The sequence below is a fragment of the Pteronotus mesoamericanus genome, unplaced genomic scaffold (genome assembly GCF_021234165.1).
Source record: "Pteronotus mesoamericanus isolate MK-2021 breed Mesoamerican mustached bat unplaced genomic scaffold, CSHL_Meso_final contig_56, whole genome shotgun sequence".
Classification (NCBI taxonomy): Eukaryota; Metazoa; Chordata; class Mammalia; order Chiroptera; family Mormoopidae; genus Pteronotus; species Pteronotus mesoamericanus.
In genome coordinates, this window is record NW_026555201.1 from 26813607 (window position 1) to 26828705 (window position 15099).

A 15099-nucleotide genomic window follows, 5' to 3' on the forward strand; every position below is an offset into this window, starting at 1 on the left:
AAAAGGTAGAATGATTATTTCCAAAATCCTTGATCCACCTGTAGCCTATGGAACCTTCTACTTTATCTGACTTTTAATAAAGCATTAATATGAGAAACTAATATTTATCTTCTCTATCATTCCTTATCCCTCCTACATATAAAAGTATTAATAAGTTCTAAAATAGTTAAAAGATGCATATAAAGAAAATACACAAGAAACATGAATAATGAGAAAACTAGTTAGTATGCTAATAAATTATAGTTTTGCCCCTCTAGAATTTTTTTGATGTATTGTAAAAACCAAAATGCTAATAAATAAATAAATAAATAAATAAATAACTCTGTTGTTCATAAATACTTACGAACTTAGACCAAGTTAAAAAGAAATTTCTCCTCTATGGTCTTCAATAGCTATAAAAAACTTAACCAGCTGTTCTCTTTATATTGTGTAAGCTAAACAAACCAAAAAAAATGTTAACTTTTTTTTCTAGGAAACATTATGTAGTAAAGTATAATGTACCAAGAAAAGTTTTCAATGCATAACTCTCTTAAAGAAAGAAAGTATTATCACTAACACATATTAACATAAAAATTGCTAAGTTTTTTCATTACTAATTATAATTTATTTGGACTGTCTACAAATTAATAGTGACTTTACTGCAAATTTTTTAAAGTACATGATTTTGAAAGTTTTTTGTTTTGTTTTCTTTCTTCTTTTTTTTTTTTTTTTTTAACCAGTTTCAGGTTTAGGGCTGAACCCAATGACACTCATTTATATAATCTTCACTAGGCTATTACTTTCATTTATTAAACTTGGAGCAGAACCACAGTAATATAGAGATAATATTTCTAACACAGAGAAAATTTCAGATCCAGACAACTCCTGTTCCAATGATTCTTTAAAGGTTTCGAATAACTGAGTATACCTGAAGTTGCAGTTCTTTTTCCTTTTTCTTGAGCCATTTGGCGAATTTTTTTTTTCAGATCAAGTCGTTCTTCCTCTAAACTTTCAATCTACAAAGTATAAACTATTAGTATTTTTCTTTAGTTCAACCAGAAAAATAACCAATTGACTATTGCACTTGCCTCTTTCAAAAGAATCTGGTTTTCAGCTCTGTACTGTTGCTGTTTTAAACTTTTTCTATTTCTAAATTCAGTTAAGTCAATCATTGTCTTCGGTTCAAGGCCTAAAGTAAAAAGTAGTATGATTAAAACCTTATCAATATTCAAATGAACTACAAAATCTTCATATAGCTACTAGTTATCATCAAGCAACTGGTTACAATTAAATCAGCATCACTAAAGAATAGAGCACATTTTGTGCAAGAATTTTCCTGATGTTTGAACTATAACCCTAATAGAAATCCTAACAGTCTGAACTGGAACCTTCCAAGTTTAAATTTTATCACAATTATTAATGGAAATCCTGAAAAAAACTATTTAGGACCAGTCTTCTCCATGTTTGGCTGTTGTAATAGGTACTATAAATGTAGTAATTAGGAACAGAAGCTTTGGAAAACAGACTTGGGTTCAATTCCCACTTTCAACTATTAACTAAGTCATAGGGATAATACTGTGTGTACATATTTTATTTGGCTTGTTATCAGGGATATAATAAAGTCAACTCAAATAAAGTACTTAGTGCAGTGCCAGGAACATAGTAATCATTATTTAATATCAATATCAAGAATATTGACTACACTGCTTGTGGAGTAGCCGCTCTCCATCTCAGTGCTTCACTAATAAGCCTTTTTCACTTGCCACTGTAAAAAAATAAATAAAATATTATCATGACGAGTTTGCCTGTCTCCTAACATCTTATTATAATACTTAAGCAGCTATGCTCTGAAAACCAGATATTAAGATTGTCTCAAATAAATATAACCAAATTTTGCAGCCTTTACCATACAGAAAATCCGAAGTTTTTGACAGCCATCTAGGTGACTCAGTTATCTTTAGGAACATCTAGATTGAAGTTGGCTATGATCTGCTAGCTGAAGTTATCTTTTAGAAGCATAGCTAGAGGTCCTAGCATGACTCTGGATCCTAATTAGACACTTTTTTACAAATAAATAATCTGTATAAAATATTTATGTTTCCGTCCTCTAGAGAACAGTTTTTACAGATGATCATGTTAATTCTAAGAAAGCATTAATTGGTACTTACCAAGTAAAATAAAATCATTGTTTAGATCTTTATTTTCATTTTAAAGTAGTAATTTAGATTGAACTGTTTTAACATTAAAATTAGTAATATTCACTGACAAACTATTGAAATCAGTATATAAACCCTCAAACTATACTTACTAATTACTTCTTAGAACAAATAGTAGCCTTAAAATAGTCAACCAAAAAAAGAAAAGCTTAAGTAGTTTAAATTATAAAAGTGAAGTACTTAGGTCTTAAAAAGGTTTAAATAGTATTTCTAAATGTCCTCATGAATTCTTCTGAAACAAGAGCAAAAATGACATGTTGAAAAAAGTTAAAGGGTTAAGTTCTAATATCTAATATTAACTTAGTAGATTTTCATTTTTTATTTATTTATTTTTTTTAATTAATTTATTTACTTTTTAAATACATTTGTCTCTGCCTTCCCCCCACCTCTTTTTTTTAAACAAGCAATTGTTACTGAGGAGATCCTGGCCCACCCACCCACATCCCCGCCCCATCAAATCCCAATCCCACTTCAACCAGAGTAGCTCCGCTTTAATTTGTTTCAAATATTTTTATAGGAGAAATTACCTTTTTTTAAAAAAAGCATTCAACCATTTAAAAATAACAAACTACCAAAAAGAAAAACTGAAAATGACTCGACAAATAGCATTAAGCAAAATATATATCTTGAAAGATTACTCACCCACACGTTCTCTAAGTGCCTCATTTTCATCAAGGAAATCATTGATCTTCATCTCAAGTTTATTGATTTCTTTTGTCAATACTTCAATCTCTCGATCTCTTATTTTAATTTGGTTTTTATAATTCTTTATTTCAATAACAGCATCTTCTAAACCATATACTCCCTAAAAAAATCCAATCTAATTTAAATATAACACAATTTATTTGACTAAATTATCAAACTCATGAATTTATTTTCTTACTAAGTCTGAGGGGAAATGCACATATACCTAAGGTTTACATCACTAAACTGTGTTTTCTACTGTGCTTTTAAAAAACAAGTCCAATAATGACGATGGAAAATGGAAGATTTGGAATTTCCCAATACAGCATCCTAATGGCAAAGTGATTCAGAATATTACATGTAAAACACTTCATCAAATATACAAAAGGAATGGTCAGGGTCAATCAGTGATACCATTAGAATATGTAAATCATTAGATGCCTAACTTAGTGGTAATCAGATTTAAAAATATAGAAAATACAAAGTAAGACTGCACTGGCACAGAAGGCAATAAAACTCTTCCTGTTAACAACTTTTATCAAACTAACCAGTGGTGTAACATCTACATGGTGGTACAACAACAGAGATTACAAAGACTCTAACCCTGCTACTTCACTAAAGCAGATTATCTGAGCAATGATTTAAAAACAATTCTCCTGCCAAAAGTAAATGCTACTCAAAAGTTGGAATCATTTTGTATAAATCAATTAGGATAACCTTTATCATAAGGTATTTCTGGAATGTTTTAAATGGTATATAGTAAATGGCACAGAACAGTCTGTGAGTAGCGAGAATAATTCTAAAACCCTTAACTGACAAGATAAAAATACATACTGATTCATAATCTTTTAATCGTTTCAGAGTCTCCACTAGCTCTTTATCCTTTTCCCTAGCGTCAGCCTCAGCTAGTTCAGCTGTTCTCTCCGCCTCTTTAGTTTTCTCTTCTAACATTTGAACTTTAGACTGAATTTTCATATAATGGGTCTGTTGAGAAAGTGTTGCAGCGCCTACAAGGTAAAAATGAAAATCATAAATGAGTTGAATTGAATACTTATTCCTTTAAATCATTGATTCCAATACGGAGTACAGGAAAAGTGGTATATTACTTAAAAAGTCCCTTTAATATTATAATTTTATATATGTAAAATAGTTATAATTTGGTTTTATTAATAAAACAAACTAAAAAAGTAAAGTTCAATAAAATCTTAGCTGAAGGAGTATGGATTATAAAACATGGCAAAACATTGTTAGCATATGTTCCTAATATTCAATCTCTCTTTTGTTCACTGAAATAGAACAATGGAGTTTTAGCTGGACACATGACCACTTAAAGTCAACACGAAATTTCTACTTACACTCCAGCAGCTATGCTGTCATGGGACTAATGGGGTAGAGGCAGAAAAGCCATGTGCATATTTCAAGGAATGTTTTTAAAGGAAAAAAGTGAATCTTTTTTTTCTCTTCCTTCCCTCCTGGCAGCTGGAATGTATATGTTGAGGCTGGAACTCAGTCTTCTTAGAACATGAGATGGAAACCACATGTTGAAATAGTCACAGTAACAAGTACAGGGTACCTGACACCTGATATTTGTGCAGCTATCACACTAACCCTCAACTAGTTGCCTCAATTTTGTTTGTATCATGAAAGAAGTATTTTTATTCTGTTTAAACCACTACTAAATCTAGTATCTGTCACTTACAGTTAAACTTAAACCTAACTAACAGCTAAAAATATTCCTGCTTTATTATCTTACCAAACTGTTGCTAGACCAAAATATAGTATTCCTATAATTGTAAAGTTTATTGACTCAAATCATTCTTAGACTAATCCATAATAAACATCTACTGATTTATTGGGCATATACTTACGGATAGGCATTGGACTAGTGCAGGAGATCACATCTCTGTAAGAAATAAGCCCTGCTCTCTGGAGCAAACAACATAGCTGGAGAATGACAGAGGCTGAACTGTCCCCAAAACCTATTTTCCTTTTTTTCCACACAGCCCTCCACAATATCTACCTGCCTGTCCTTTAGGATATGCTCTTTGCTTCTTGTCCTCTCTGCCTCCATCTCGCTGTTTGGAATGTGGATGTGAAGGTAAAGCTCCATTTTGGATATAGAATATGTCTAGTTCCACTGCACAAGTGAGAAATAAATTTCTATCTTGATTTTGCCACCATTTTTCAGATTTATTTCTCATAGCTAAACCTAATCCTAATCAATGAAGAGGGAAACACCACTAACTGTCATATTTACAAGTTAAATTCAAGATATAGAGCATACTCCAGGCCACATATCTGTGGGCTTTAGGGGTTATATACTGTAACTGATTGAAATGTCATTAAATAAGAACTTTTCCTTATTCAATAGCAGAGATTAACTGCCACTTTTTCTCCTGGTGGTTGGAATACATAACACCCATAATATTAGTCATCCTTTTAAAGCACTTAAAACTTCTGTAAAAGAATAAGTCTAACATATACGTAGTACACACACACATAGAAATGCGCAGATCAAGTGGGCCTGGATGCTGCTCAACAGTCACACTACATTTCCCTAGTCTGTTCATTCTTTTAGATGACCATTTCACACTTTCTCTTTCACACTCTCTCTTCAAACTTCTAACACATATTCACTTCCCTATCTTCACTTTCAGCTGAGAACCATGCTTCCTGCTCACTGAGAAAGCAGAAGCAATCATTAGAGAAGTTCTACCAGTTCTCACTATCAGGACATCTACCCAGCCACCTGCATCTGTATCTATACATTCCATCTTCCGTCCTCTTATGATGGATGGAATCTGTGTGCTCCTAAGGCCGACTGCTCCACTATGGAGTACTGTATTACCATCCCATTGCTTTCTCAAGGGGTATCACTCCAGAAGGTTCTTCCCTCCCTCCCCTACTTCATTAATTCATTGTTTCTTCTTTAATGGATCTTTCCCATTAACCTAGAAATATTATTTCTTCATTTTATTTCTTCACTTTAAAGAAAAAAATACTTTCATCACTGTCCTTTCCTGTCAAGGAACCACCTTATTTTTCTCATTTCCTTCACAAAAACACTTCTTAAGAGTCTATATCTGTTCTATTTCATCTTGAACCATTTTCTCTTGAACTAAAAAGGACCACTGCTCAATCCAATGGTCAATTTTCAGTGCTCATATGGACTTATCAGCAGCAATGAATACAACTCTGAACATAGTTGTTTACCCTCTTCATTGACGACATTGCTGGTGCGGTTTTCAGAGCTCTACATGCCCCTGGTTTTCCTCCCATCTTTCTGGCCGTTCCTTTTCAATCCCCTTTGGTTGTTCCTTTTGATCTTCCCAGCCTCTAAAGTAAAAATATTTCCGGGTTCTGTCCCTAGATTTTTCTTCTTGACCAATATTTTCTCCCTTGATCTCAGCCAGTCTCATGATTTCAACTACCATTTTTATGCACATGGTTCCCAAATTTACATCTATAGCCTAGATTGCTCTCTTGAACCTCAGACTTTTATACACAAGAGCTTACTTAACACTGCGCTCAAATATCTAATAAGCATCTTAAATTTGGCATACCTTGTTTAACTAAGTACCTGGTCGTCATTGAACCTGCCCTCTCCACAACCTCTTCTAGTGTTCAGATTAAACATCCTGATAAACTCTTTCTCTCACATCCTACATATGATCTGTTGGCAAATTTTATTTATATCACCTTCAAAATACAACAGAACTGAATACATCTAATAACTCCACTGCTCTAAGCTACTATCACCTCTCCAAAGGTTATTATTATTAATAATATTCTTGCAATAGTCCTATAATAGGTTTCCCTGCTCTGTCACTCCTATACTTTATGGCAGTCAAATTATATCACTCTTGTCTTCAGAAACTTTCTTTGGTGTCCCTTCTCACTTAAAATAAAAGCCAAAGTCCTTAAAATGAAATGTAAGGCCCCCTATGACATGGCTCTTGGTTACCTTTATAATCTCGTCACTAGCTACTGCCCCACTTGCTCAGACATGTGTGGTACACTCCTGCTTGTGGCGTTGTACTTACTCCCATTGCTTAGGGGAAGTGCATGGCTCACTCACCTTCTTTAAGTTTTTGTTCAGATATCTCCTCAGTGAGGCTCTTGCTTCACTACTTAAACTACAGCCACACCACCAACCACAATCACCATAATATCACTGACAGTTACATAACACACACACATAGGCTCACTCACTACTTTCCCTTTGTGTCTTATTTTTTATCTTCAGCAATTATAATAAATATCATAAACTTATTATGTTATTATGTTACAGCGCTGTGGAAGTATAAGACCACTGATGTTTTAAGGGCATTTGATGTATCAGACAAAGTAGTATGACCCAGGGTAGGAAGCACATGATAAGACATTAAGTTGGGTAAAATTAATTCAAATGGTGATAAGTCACATTACTGCTGAAAACTACGTGCAATGCTGCAACATTGATCAAAATTCTACATTTTTTGTTAATTATAAAAAGGGGGTTAAATACGAACGATCACTTATATCATCATTTTTCACTTCATACATCCAACCAAGTAATAAAGTTTAGTGTAATTTTCATCAGAGTAAAGTTATAGAACATGTCTCCATCATTTAAAAATTAAAGACTAGTAAGATATGTAAAGTAGTTAATAATATCCCATATAAATTTTTGAAAATATAATAAAATTCAAATAGAGAAAAACCAATAATATAGCTATTGACATGACATGACTTTACGTTAATAAAAATATTTGAAAATGTAATGATATATAAACTATATATATTTATAAAATATTAAATTACCTTTGTTTCTTTGGAGTTCATTTTTCAAATCTTCAATAATAAAAGTACTTTTTTCCATTTCTTTTGTATATTGTTCTACTTGCTCAGTAAGCATCTTAATATGACTGTCTCGTTCTTGTATACCCTATAAAATATTTTTTAATATTACATATTATCTTTTCATGAATATTAACATACATTTTCAGAGTAAGAAAAAACATAGGTCTTATTTTTTAACAGAACTGTAGAATATATTTTTTGTGGTCAAAAGTGTGTCTTTTACTATTTTATATATTTCCAGTGCACCATACAATGCTAAGTATACTGCTGTCACTCTAACACTTAAACACAATTTAATAGTTAACACTCCAGCAAATAGGAATTCTAGAACTCTAATATTCGTGGCTTCTTAGGACCCTTTTTATGTTATTTTTCCTCATCATGCATCCAATTCCATCTTTTTACCATTCTGTATGTTTGTGTTTAGCCCTGTGCAATCTCATTTACTCAACTTAGCTTTTGCCCCCACAGTACTTCATTCAAAATTATTGTTCCTTGAAATTGTTCTTATTCACCAAATGCTTCCAAAATTTCCTTATTTCTCCTTAACTATGAATATATAGCACTGATAATGAAAGTGTAATTCCTTTCTATATATTTGTACTAAAAATGAAACTCTTACGTACTACACTCAAATTATAACCACACTTTTAGCTTATTTCACAGTGTTTAGGATATTTCAGCACTAAAGGACAATACAATAAACTTTCATAACAGAGTATTAATATATTTTTATTTAAAATATATTTTATAGATTACGCTATTATAGTTGTCCCATTTTTCCCCCTTTAGTCCCTTCCACCCTGTACCCAACCTCCCACCAGCATTCACCCTACTCCTTAGTCCATGTCCACGGGTGGTACCTGTAAGTTCTTTGGCTTCTCCATTTCCTATGCTATTAACATCCTTCTGTCTATTTTGTACCTATCATTTACGCTTTTTATTCCTTGTACCTTTCCCTCATTCTCTCCCTCCCCCTCCTTGCTGGTAACCCTCCAAGTGATCTCCATTTCTGTGATTCTGTTTGTGTTCTAGTTGTCTGCTTACTTTGTTTTTATTTTTTGTATGTTGTTGATAGTTGTGAGTTTGTTGTCATTTTACTGTTCATAGTTTTGGTCTTCCTTTTCTTAGATAAGTTCCTTTAACATTTCACACAAGAAGGGCCTGGTGATGATGAACTCCTTTAACTTGACCTTATGTGGGAAGCACTTTATCTGCCCTTCCATTCTAAATGATAGTTTTGCTGGGTAGAGTAATCTTAGATGTAGGTCCTTGCCTTTCATGACTTAAAATACTTCTTTCCGTCCCTTCTTGCCTGTAAGGTTTCTTTTGAGAACTCAACTGATAGTCTTACGGGAACTTCTTTGTAGGTAATTGTCTCCTTTACTCTTGTTGCTTTTAAGATTCTCTCCTTGTCTTTAACCTTGGGTAATGTAATTATGATGTGCCTTGGTGTGTGCTTCCTTGGGTCCAACTTCTTCGGGACTCTCTGAGCTTCCTGGATCTTCTAGAAGTCTATTTTCTTTGCCAGGTTGGGGGAGTTCTCCTTCATTATTTGTTCAAATAAGTTTTCAATTTCTTGCTCTTCCTCTTTCTCCCCTGGGCACCCCTATGATTCAGATGTTGGAATGTTTAAAGTTGTCCCAGAGGTTCCTAAGCCTCTCCTCATTTTTTAGAACTCTTATTTCTTAATTCTGTTCTGGTTGAACGTTTATTTCTTCCTTCTGCTCCAAATCGTTGATTTGAGTCCTAGTTTGCTTCCCTTCACTGTTGGTTCCCTGCATGCTTTTTTTTTTAATTCGCTTTGCATAGCCTTCACTTTTTCCTCTATTTTGCGACTATACTAAATCATTTCTGTGAGCATCCTGATTACCAGTATTTTGAACTCTGCATCTGATAGGCTGGCTATTTTTTGTTACCTAGTTCTTTTTTTGGAGCTTTGATCTGTTCTTTCATTTGGGCCATATTTCTTTGTCTTGGCATTCCTGTTCCATTGTAAGGGGCACAGCCTTAGATACTCACCAGGGTGGGGCAAACCAGACCCCTACATTGTGCAGTTGTGTGTGTGTGTGTGTGTGTGTGTGTGTGTGTGTGTGTGTGTGTGTGTGGTGGGGAGGATGGTCAGAGAGCAAGCAATGCTGCTTGCTGAGCTCTCAGTGGGCTTTCAGTCACTTCCCCCGCTACCCACAAGCAAATTGGGCCCTTCTGGTGCTGATTCCTAGGTGGGTGGGTTTGTGTACATTCTAAGACGCTGAGGATCTCTCCAGAGAACACTCCTGTGAGGCTGGGAGTTTCTCCCACTGCCGCAACCCCCACAGATTTTTACAGCCAAAGGTTTTGAGACTTTTTTTCCCCATGCTAGAACCCTGGGCTGTGCAATCTGTCTCACTCCCCAGCTGTTCCTCCCAGTTTATCCCCACGCAAATGCGGGGCCACCAGCCATCATCTTGCCTGCCCACTCCTCTAACAGCCGCCTTGCTACACATCCTCTCCACCCTGGCAGCCCATCTCCGCCCTTCCTACAGGTCTGGATGAATGCTTCTTCTTTAACTCTTTGGTTGTCAGACTTCCATACAGTTTGATTTTCTTGTAGTTCTGGTTGTTATTTGTCTTTAAATTTGTTGTTGCCCAACTTTTCGTTGTGCAAGGAGGCAAAGTATATCTACCTATGCTTCTATCTTGGCCAGAAGATATTTTTAAATTTCTAAAAGTTTTCAATAGTTTAATCTTATTCGCAACTCGAAATTTAGTTCTATTTCTTTTGTGTGTGTGAGGCTGGATAGTTTAAGAAACTTCAAGAGACTTTATTATATATCCAAGAGTGCAAGTCACTAGATTAGGCACAGGTGATACAATAAATAAGACATAGTGTAAGGTTTCATTGCCAACATTAATAAAACTGGTTCGTAAACCAAATTTTGAGAAGGTCTTACCTGTTGTAGAGCCATAACATTACTTTTATCAGCATCAAGCTGGGCATTTTTCAATTTCTCCCTCAGGTTATGTAACATTTGCTGATATTCAATAATTTCATCATCTTTAGATGACAAGATTAACTAGAAATAAACAAAACAGAATCTGTTACATGAGGAAAATTAATAATCCAGTCCTTGTTTATGATAAATATTTTAATAAGTACCATTGAGGAATTTCAAAAACAATACAGGAAATAAAATTCTTTGAAGTGAGAAAGTACTGGCAACTATTGAATAATCACTGTTCCTTTTGTGTGTACAATCTGAAGTTCAAATAAGAAATAATTCAAAAACCAACAATGTAATTTCTGCCCTCTAGGAACTGAATCTCCAAACAATCTCAAGTTTTCAAAACCTATTCCTAAAACAGTAAGTTATTAATACCTCCATGTAATTACAAAAAGTTTTATACAACCCAACTTTATGAAGAAAACATTAAAATACCACCAAGAAGCATACAATATCTTAAATGAATGAACAGTATCTTGTAATATTATATGAAAGGAGAGGTTAGCCCTCCCATTGACAAGGATGGAAGTGTACCTTAGGCCTGACAACACGCATAGGGTTAATGCACTGCAACCTACTTTGTGGCATCTAACTACTGCATTGTAATACTGTATTGCATATTTCAAAGTAGCTATGAGTGGCTCTTGAAAGTTCTTATCACAAAAAAAAAAACACAAAAAGCTATGTATGATAACAAATACCAACTGAACTTAAATTGGTGATGATCATTTTGCTATGCATACAAATACATATGCAAATTTGCATTAAAAGTACATTTATAAGGGCCCTGGCTGGTGTGGCTCAATGAGTTGAGTGTTGGCCTGCAAAATGAAAGGTCACTGGTTCCACTCCCAGACAGGGCCCATGCCTGGGCTACCACCCAAGTCTCCAGTTGGCCAAGTCTCCGATTGGGGGCTTGTGAGAGGCAACTGAACAATGTTTCTCTTGCACACTATTGATTCTCTCCCTCTCTTTCTCCCTCCTTTCACTGCTCTCTAAAAAATAAATAAAATCTTTTTAAAAATGCATTTGTAAAGAAGAGTCTGAAAACAGAAAAATGAGAACAGCTTTTTCAAATATTTAAGCATAATAATAATTAAAACAAGTATACATGGTTAAAAAATAGATCAATCAATATAAAAAAGACAGCTCTAAAATAAATTCTAATTCAACAGGAGTTTTGTATGTAATAAAGATGGAACTATATTTCAGTAGAAGAATGATAAAATATTCAGTAAATAATGTTTGGACAATTGACTAGCTCTAGTGCATTCATATCTCATTCTTCATACCAAAATGAGTTATATACGCTTCAAAAATCTAAATGTAAAAATGAAACTAGGAGATATGATATGAAAATATGAAAAAATAACTCTATATTCAGAATCCTTTCTATTATGATACAAAAGCCAAAAATCACTTAGAAATATAATAAATTTAACTAAATAATATATAAAAAAAACTTCACATCAAAAAATATCATAAAGCCAAAAGACAAATGACAAGCTGAAAGATTATATTTGCAATATATATTGCAATTATACTTGTAACAATTTATTCTACAGATATACATTTTCAAAATAATGAATATACAAAGATATTCATGAAAACATTGTTTCTAGCAGCAAAAAATGGAAACTTCTTAAACATCACACAATAGGGAATGAATTAAATAAGTAATGTATCTACAATGCTTTTTAAAAGATATTTAGCAAAAACAAAGTACAAAAAAAATATGTCCTACCATCTCTTCTCCCAAAATTAAATATGGTAAGAACAAATTTTTTTCCAGGGGTTGGTAAGCTATGGCTTATAGGTCAAATTTGGTCTGCTACCTGTTTTTGTAAAGCTTTGCTGGAAAAGAATCTTGCTCATTCATTTATGTATTTTCTATGATTACTTCCACGCTGTAATAGTAGAGTTGAGTAATTATACCCAAGACAACATGGTCTAAAATATTTACTCCCTGGCTTCTTATAGAAAGTTTACTGACCTCTAATTGATTCTGTAAGTCTCATTTCCAGTGCTACTGCCTTTGTTTAAAATATAGGTTATCTGAGCTTCCCAGATGATAACCAACTCCAAATAACCAGTAAGATTTATGTGAACCCTGTTAGAAACACTGACTAGAGAGGTGATAGCTTTTATAACTAAAATTACTTAACACAGAATAATTTCAGACATTTTTCAAAATATGCAACCATTACAATCCTAGCTTCTGATATGGTAAGGCTGGGGACATGGCTGTGGTTGGAGAATGGAGAGGAAGAAAAGACTTTTGAAAAGACATCTCAATTAATTCTGAAAGATCCCTTTCTTTATTCCCATTGCCACTGAATATCAAAAGCTTGATTAATCTGACATGAAAGGAGAGTGAGAAAAACTGACTCTAAACTCAAATTTAACCCGAACTACATAATTAATGTATACAAGGTAATTATGATTTATGTAAAAATATTTATATTTATTTAGAATTATCTATTTTAAATGACAAATACATTATATTTTAAACTTAGATTTCTATCAGAAAGTTTAGTTTCAAGTTTAACTCATTGACATGAAAGAGCTCATTCAATAACAAATAAGCTAGAGGACTATGCAGAATAGTTTTTAAAGAGTTTTCCTAGCTAGAACATTTAATACACTTTTCTAAATGTCTAATAAAAATGTCATTAACTATTACAAGGCCTTTAAAGAAAACTAAGACTAAAACATTAAAATCTAAATAGCAAATGAAAAAGCCATTATATCAATTGAATAAGGCACCTTCCATTCTTCTACTTTTGCATTGACAGCTACCATGATTGGATCATCTTCTTCATTTTTTGCTTTTAGAAGATCTGTAAGTTCCTTCACCTAAAAGGCAACAATTATTTCAAGAATTGTTGCAAATTAGTGCAATATATATATAGTATATATAAATATTTATAAATACATTACACACAATAAGAATATATATACATATATACACATACATAACAAGTATATATGTGTTATTGAAGCAGTTCTGTAGTTATAGGTGATACTTAATGGTTTCTGCATCTTTACAGGTGTATAATTATTTTTCATTACTAGAGGATTATATTTTTAAGCACTATTATATATTCTTAAATAAGTTTAACCCCATGTAAGCATGAACAATATATTGGTTTCTTTGATGCTTATAGTACATTAAGGTGAAAAATTAAACTTTATGCTCCATGGGACTCCCAAGAGTCTGTGGTAGAAAATTCCCATAATTATTACTTTTGCATGACTACTAGCTACACATTCATTCAGGTATCATCTATATACCCTACATGGCAAGAATTATAAGGTATGTTTCATGGAATTAGAAAAAACAGATATAAAGTAATATATTAGCCGGCAAGATGTTACAGTATAAAATGACATAGTACAGCATATCACAAAAATTCATATTCTAGAAAGATAAAGTATTATCTAGTTTCAAATAATTAGTAATGAGGCAATATGAGGTCTGTGAAAATAAGTTAGTTCAACAGAAATTCTTACTTGAAGCCGATAATGATCATTTTCTTTTTTTAATTGGTCCATTATATTATCTGTCTGATGCACAATAGCTTTCATTCTATTATATTCATCAGTCATCTTCTCCATTTCCTGTACAGACTCTTCTAGATTTTTTCTCATTTCTTGGTTCTGAACTTCAATTTTTTCATTAGCTTCTGTTAAAGTCTAAGAAAGTTAAAGACACCATGGTTAAAAAAAAATTTAAGAAACTGAAATTTAAATTGAAATTAAGTGGAGTCATAAGTATCTGTTAGAGAAAAGAGAATTCTTTACAGATCTTTAGTATCAACTGCTGTTGTCATGATACACCAAAGTTGGGGTTTGATCCCTGGTCAGGGCATATACAAGAATAAACCAATGACTGCATAAATAAATGGAACAACAAATCAATGTCCGCCCCCCAGCAATAAATAAAAATGTTTAAGAAAGTAAATATCAGGAAAGCTTTACCTAAGGATCTTAGTTCTTCTTAAACAATGCCCAAGAGGCACATAAAAAGAGTAAATTTGTAAGAAGATTTGCAATTAAAGATGCAATTTATTTCATATTTTACACGTACATGGTTATAGATTTTTACTAAAGAATTTAAATGTAGGTCTAAATAGTAGGTCAAAATTAAAATACAATTCAACTTTTATAAGAATCATTGTTTTGAAGTAACTTCTATACTTTTTACCTGAATTTCATCCAGATATTGAACAAGTTCATAGTTTTTTTTAGACAACTGTGATCGATAGTCACTGTCTTCACCTCTTCTTGATAAAAGTGTTTCTTTTTGCGTATCTATTTGTTTCTGATAGTCAGTAACATCTTGACGAAGTTGTTCATTCTAAAGATAGACCAAACACAATATTCTATTTAAA

The 15099-nt window shown here is 32.9% G+C and overlaps 1 protein-coding gene and 1 non-coding gene across 2 annotated transcripts in view; one reads left to right on the forward strand and one right to left on the reverse strand.

Annotated features, from left to right (window-relative positions):
• CEP290 (centrosomal protein 290) overlaps positions 1 to 15099 on the reverse strand; it is a 95873-nt gene that overhangs the window by 71011 nt on the left and 9763 nt on the right. The window contains exons 7-15 of the mRNA XM_054580176.1: positions 14913 to 15065; positions 14219 to 14401; positions 13472 to 13561; positions 10655 to 10777; positions 7683 to 7806; positions 3714 to 3886; positions 2838 to 3000; positions 1068 to 1168; positions 908 to 995 (exon numbers count right to left, since the gene is read on the reverse strand). Of these exons, the coding sequence (XP_054436151.1) occupies positions 908 to 995; positions 1068 to 1168; positions 2838 to 3000; positions 3714 to 3886; positions 7683 to 7806; positions 10655 to 10777; positions 13472 to 13561; positions 14219 to 14401; positions 14913 to 15065 (1198 nt within the window). The remainder of the gene's footprint in view (positions 1 to 907; positions 996 to 1067; positions 1169 to 2837; positions 3001 to 3713; positions 3887 to 7682; positions 7807 to 10654; positions 10778 to 13471; positions 13562 to 14218; positions 14402 to 14912; positions 15066 to 15099) is intronic.
• On the forward strand, positions 11187 to 11309 carry LOC129076102 (U6atac minor spliceosomal RNA). The gene has a single exon (XR_008529713.1). It is a non-coding gene; the product is annotated as a U6atac minor spliceosomal RNA (small nuclear RNA).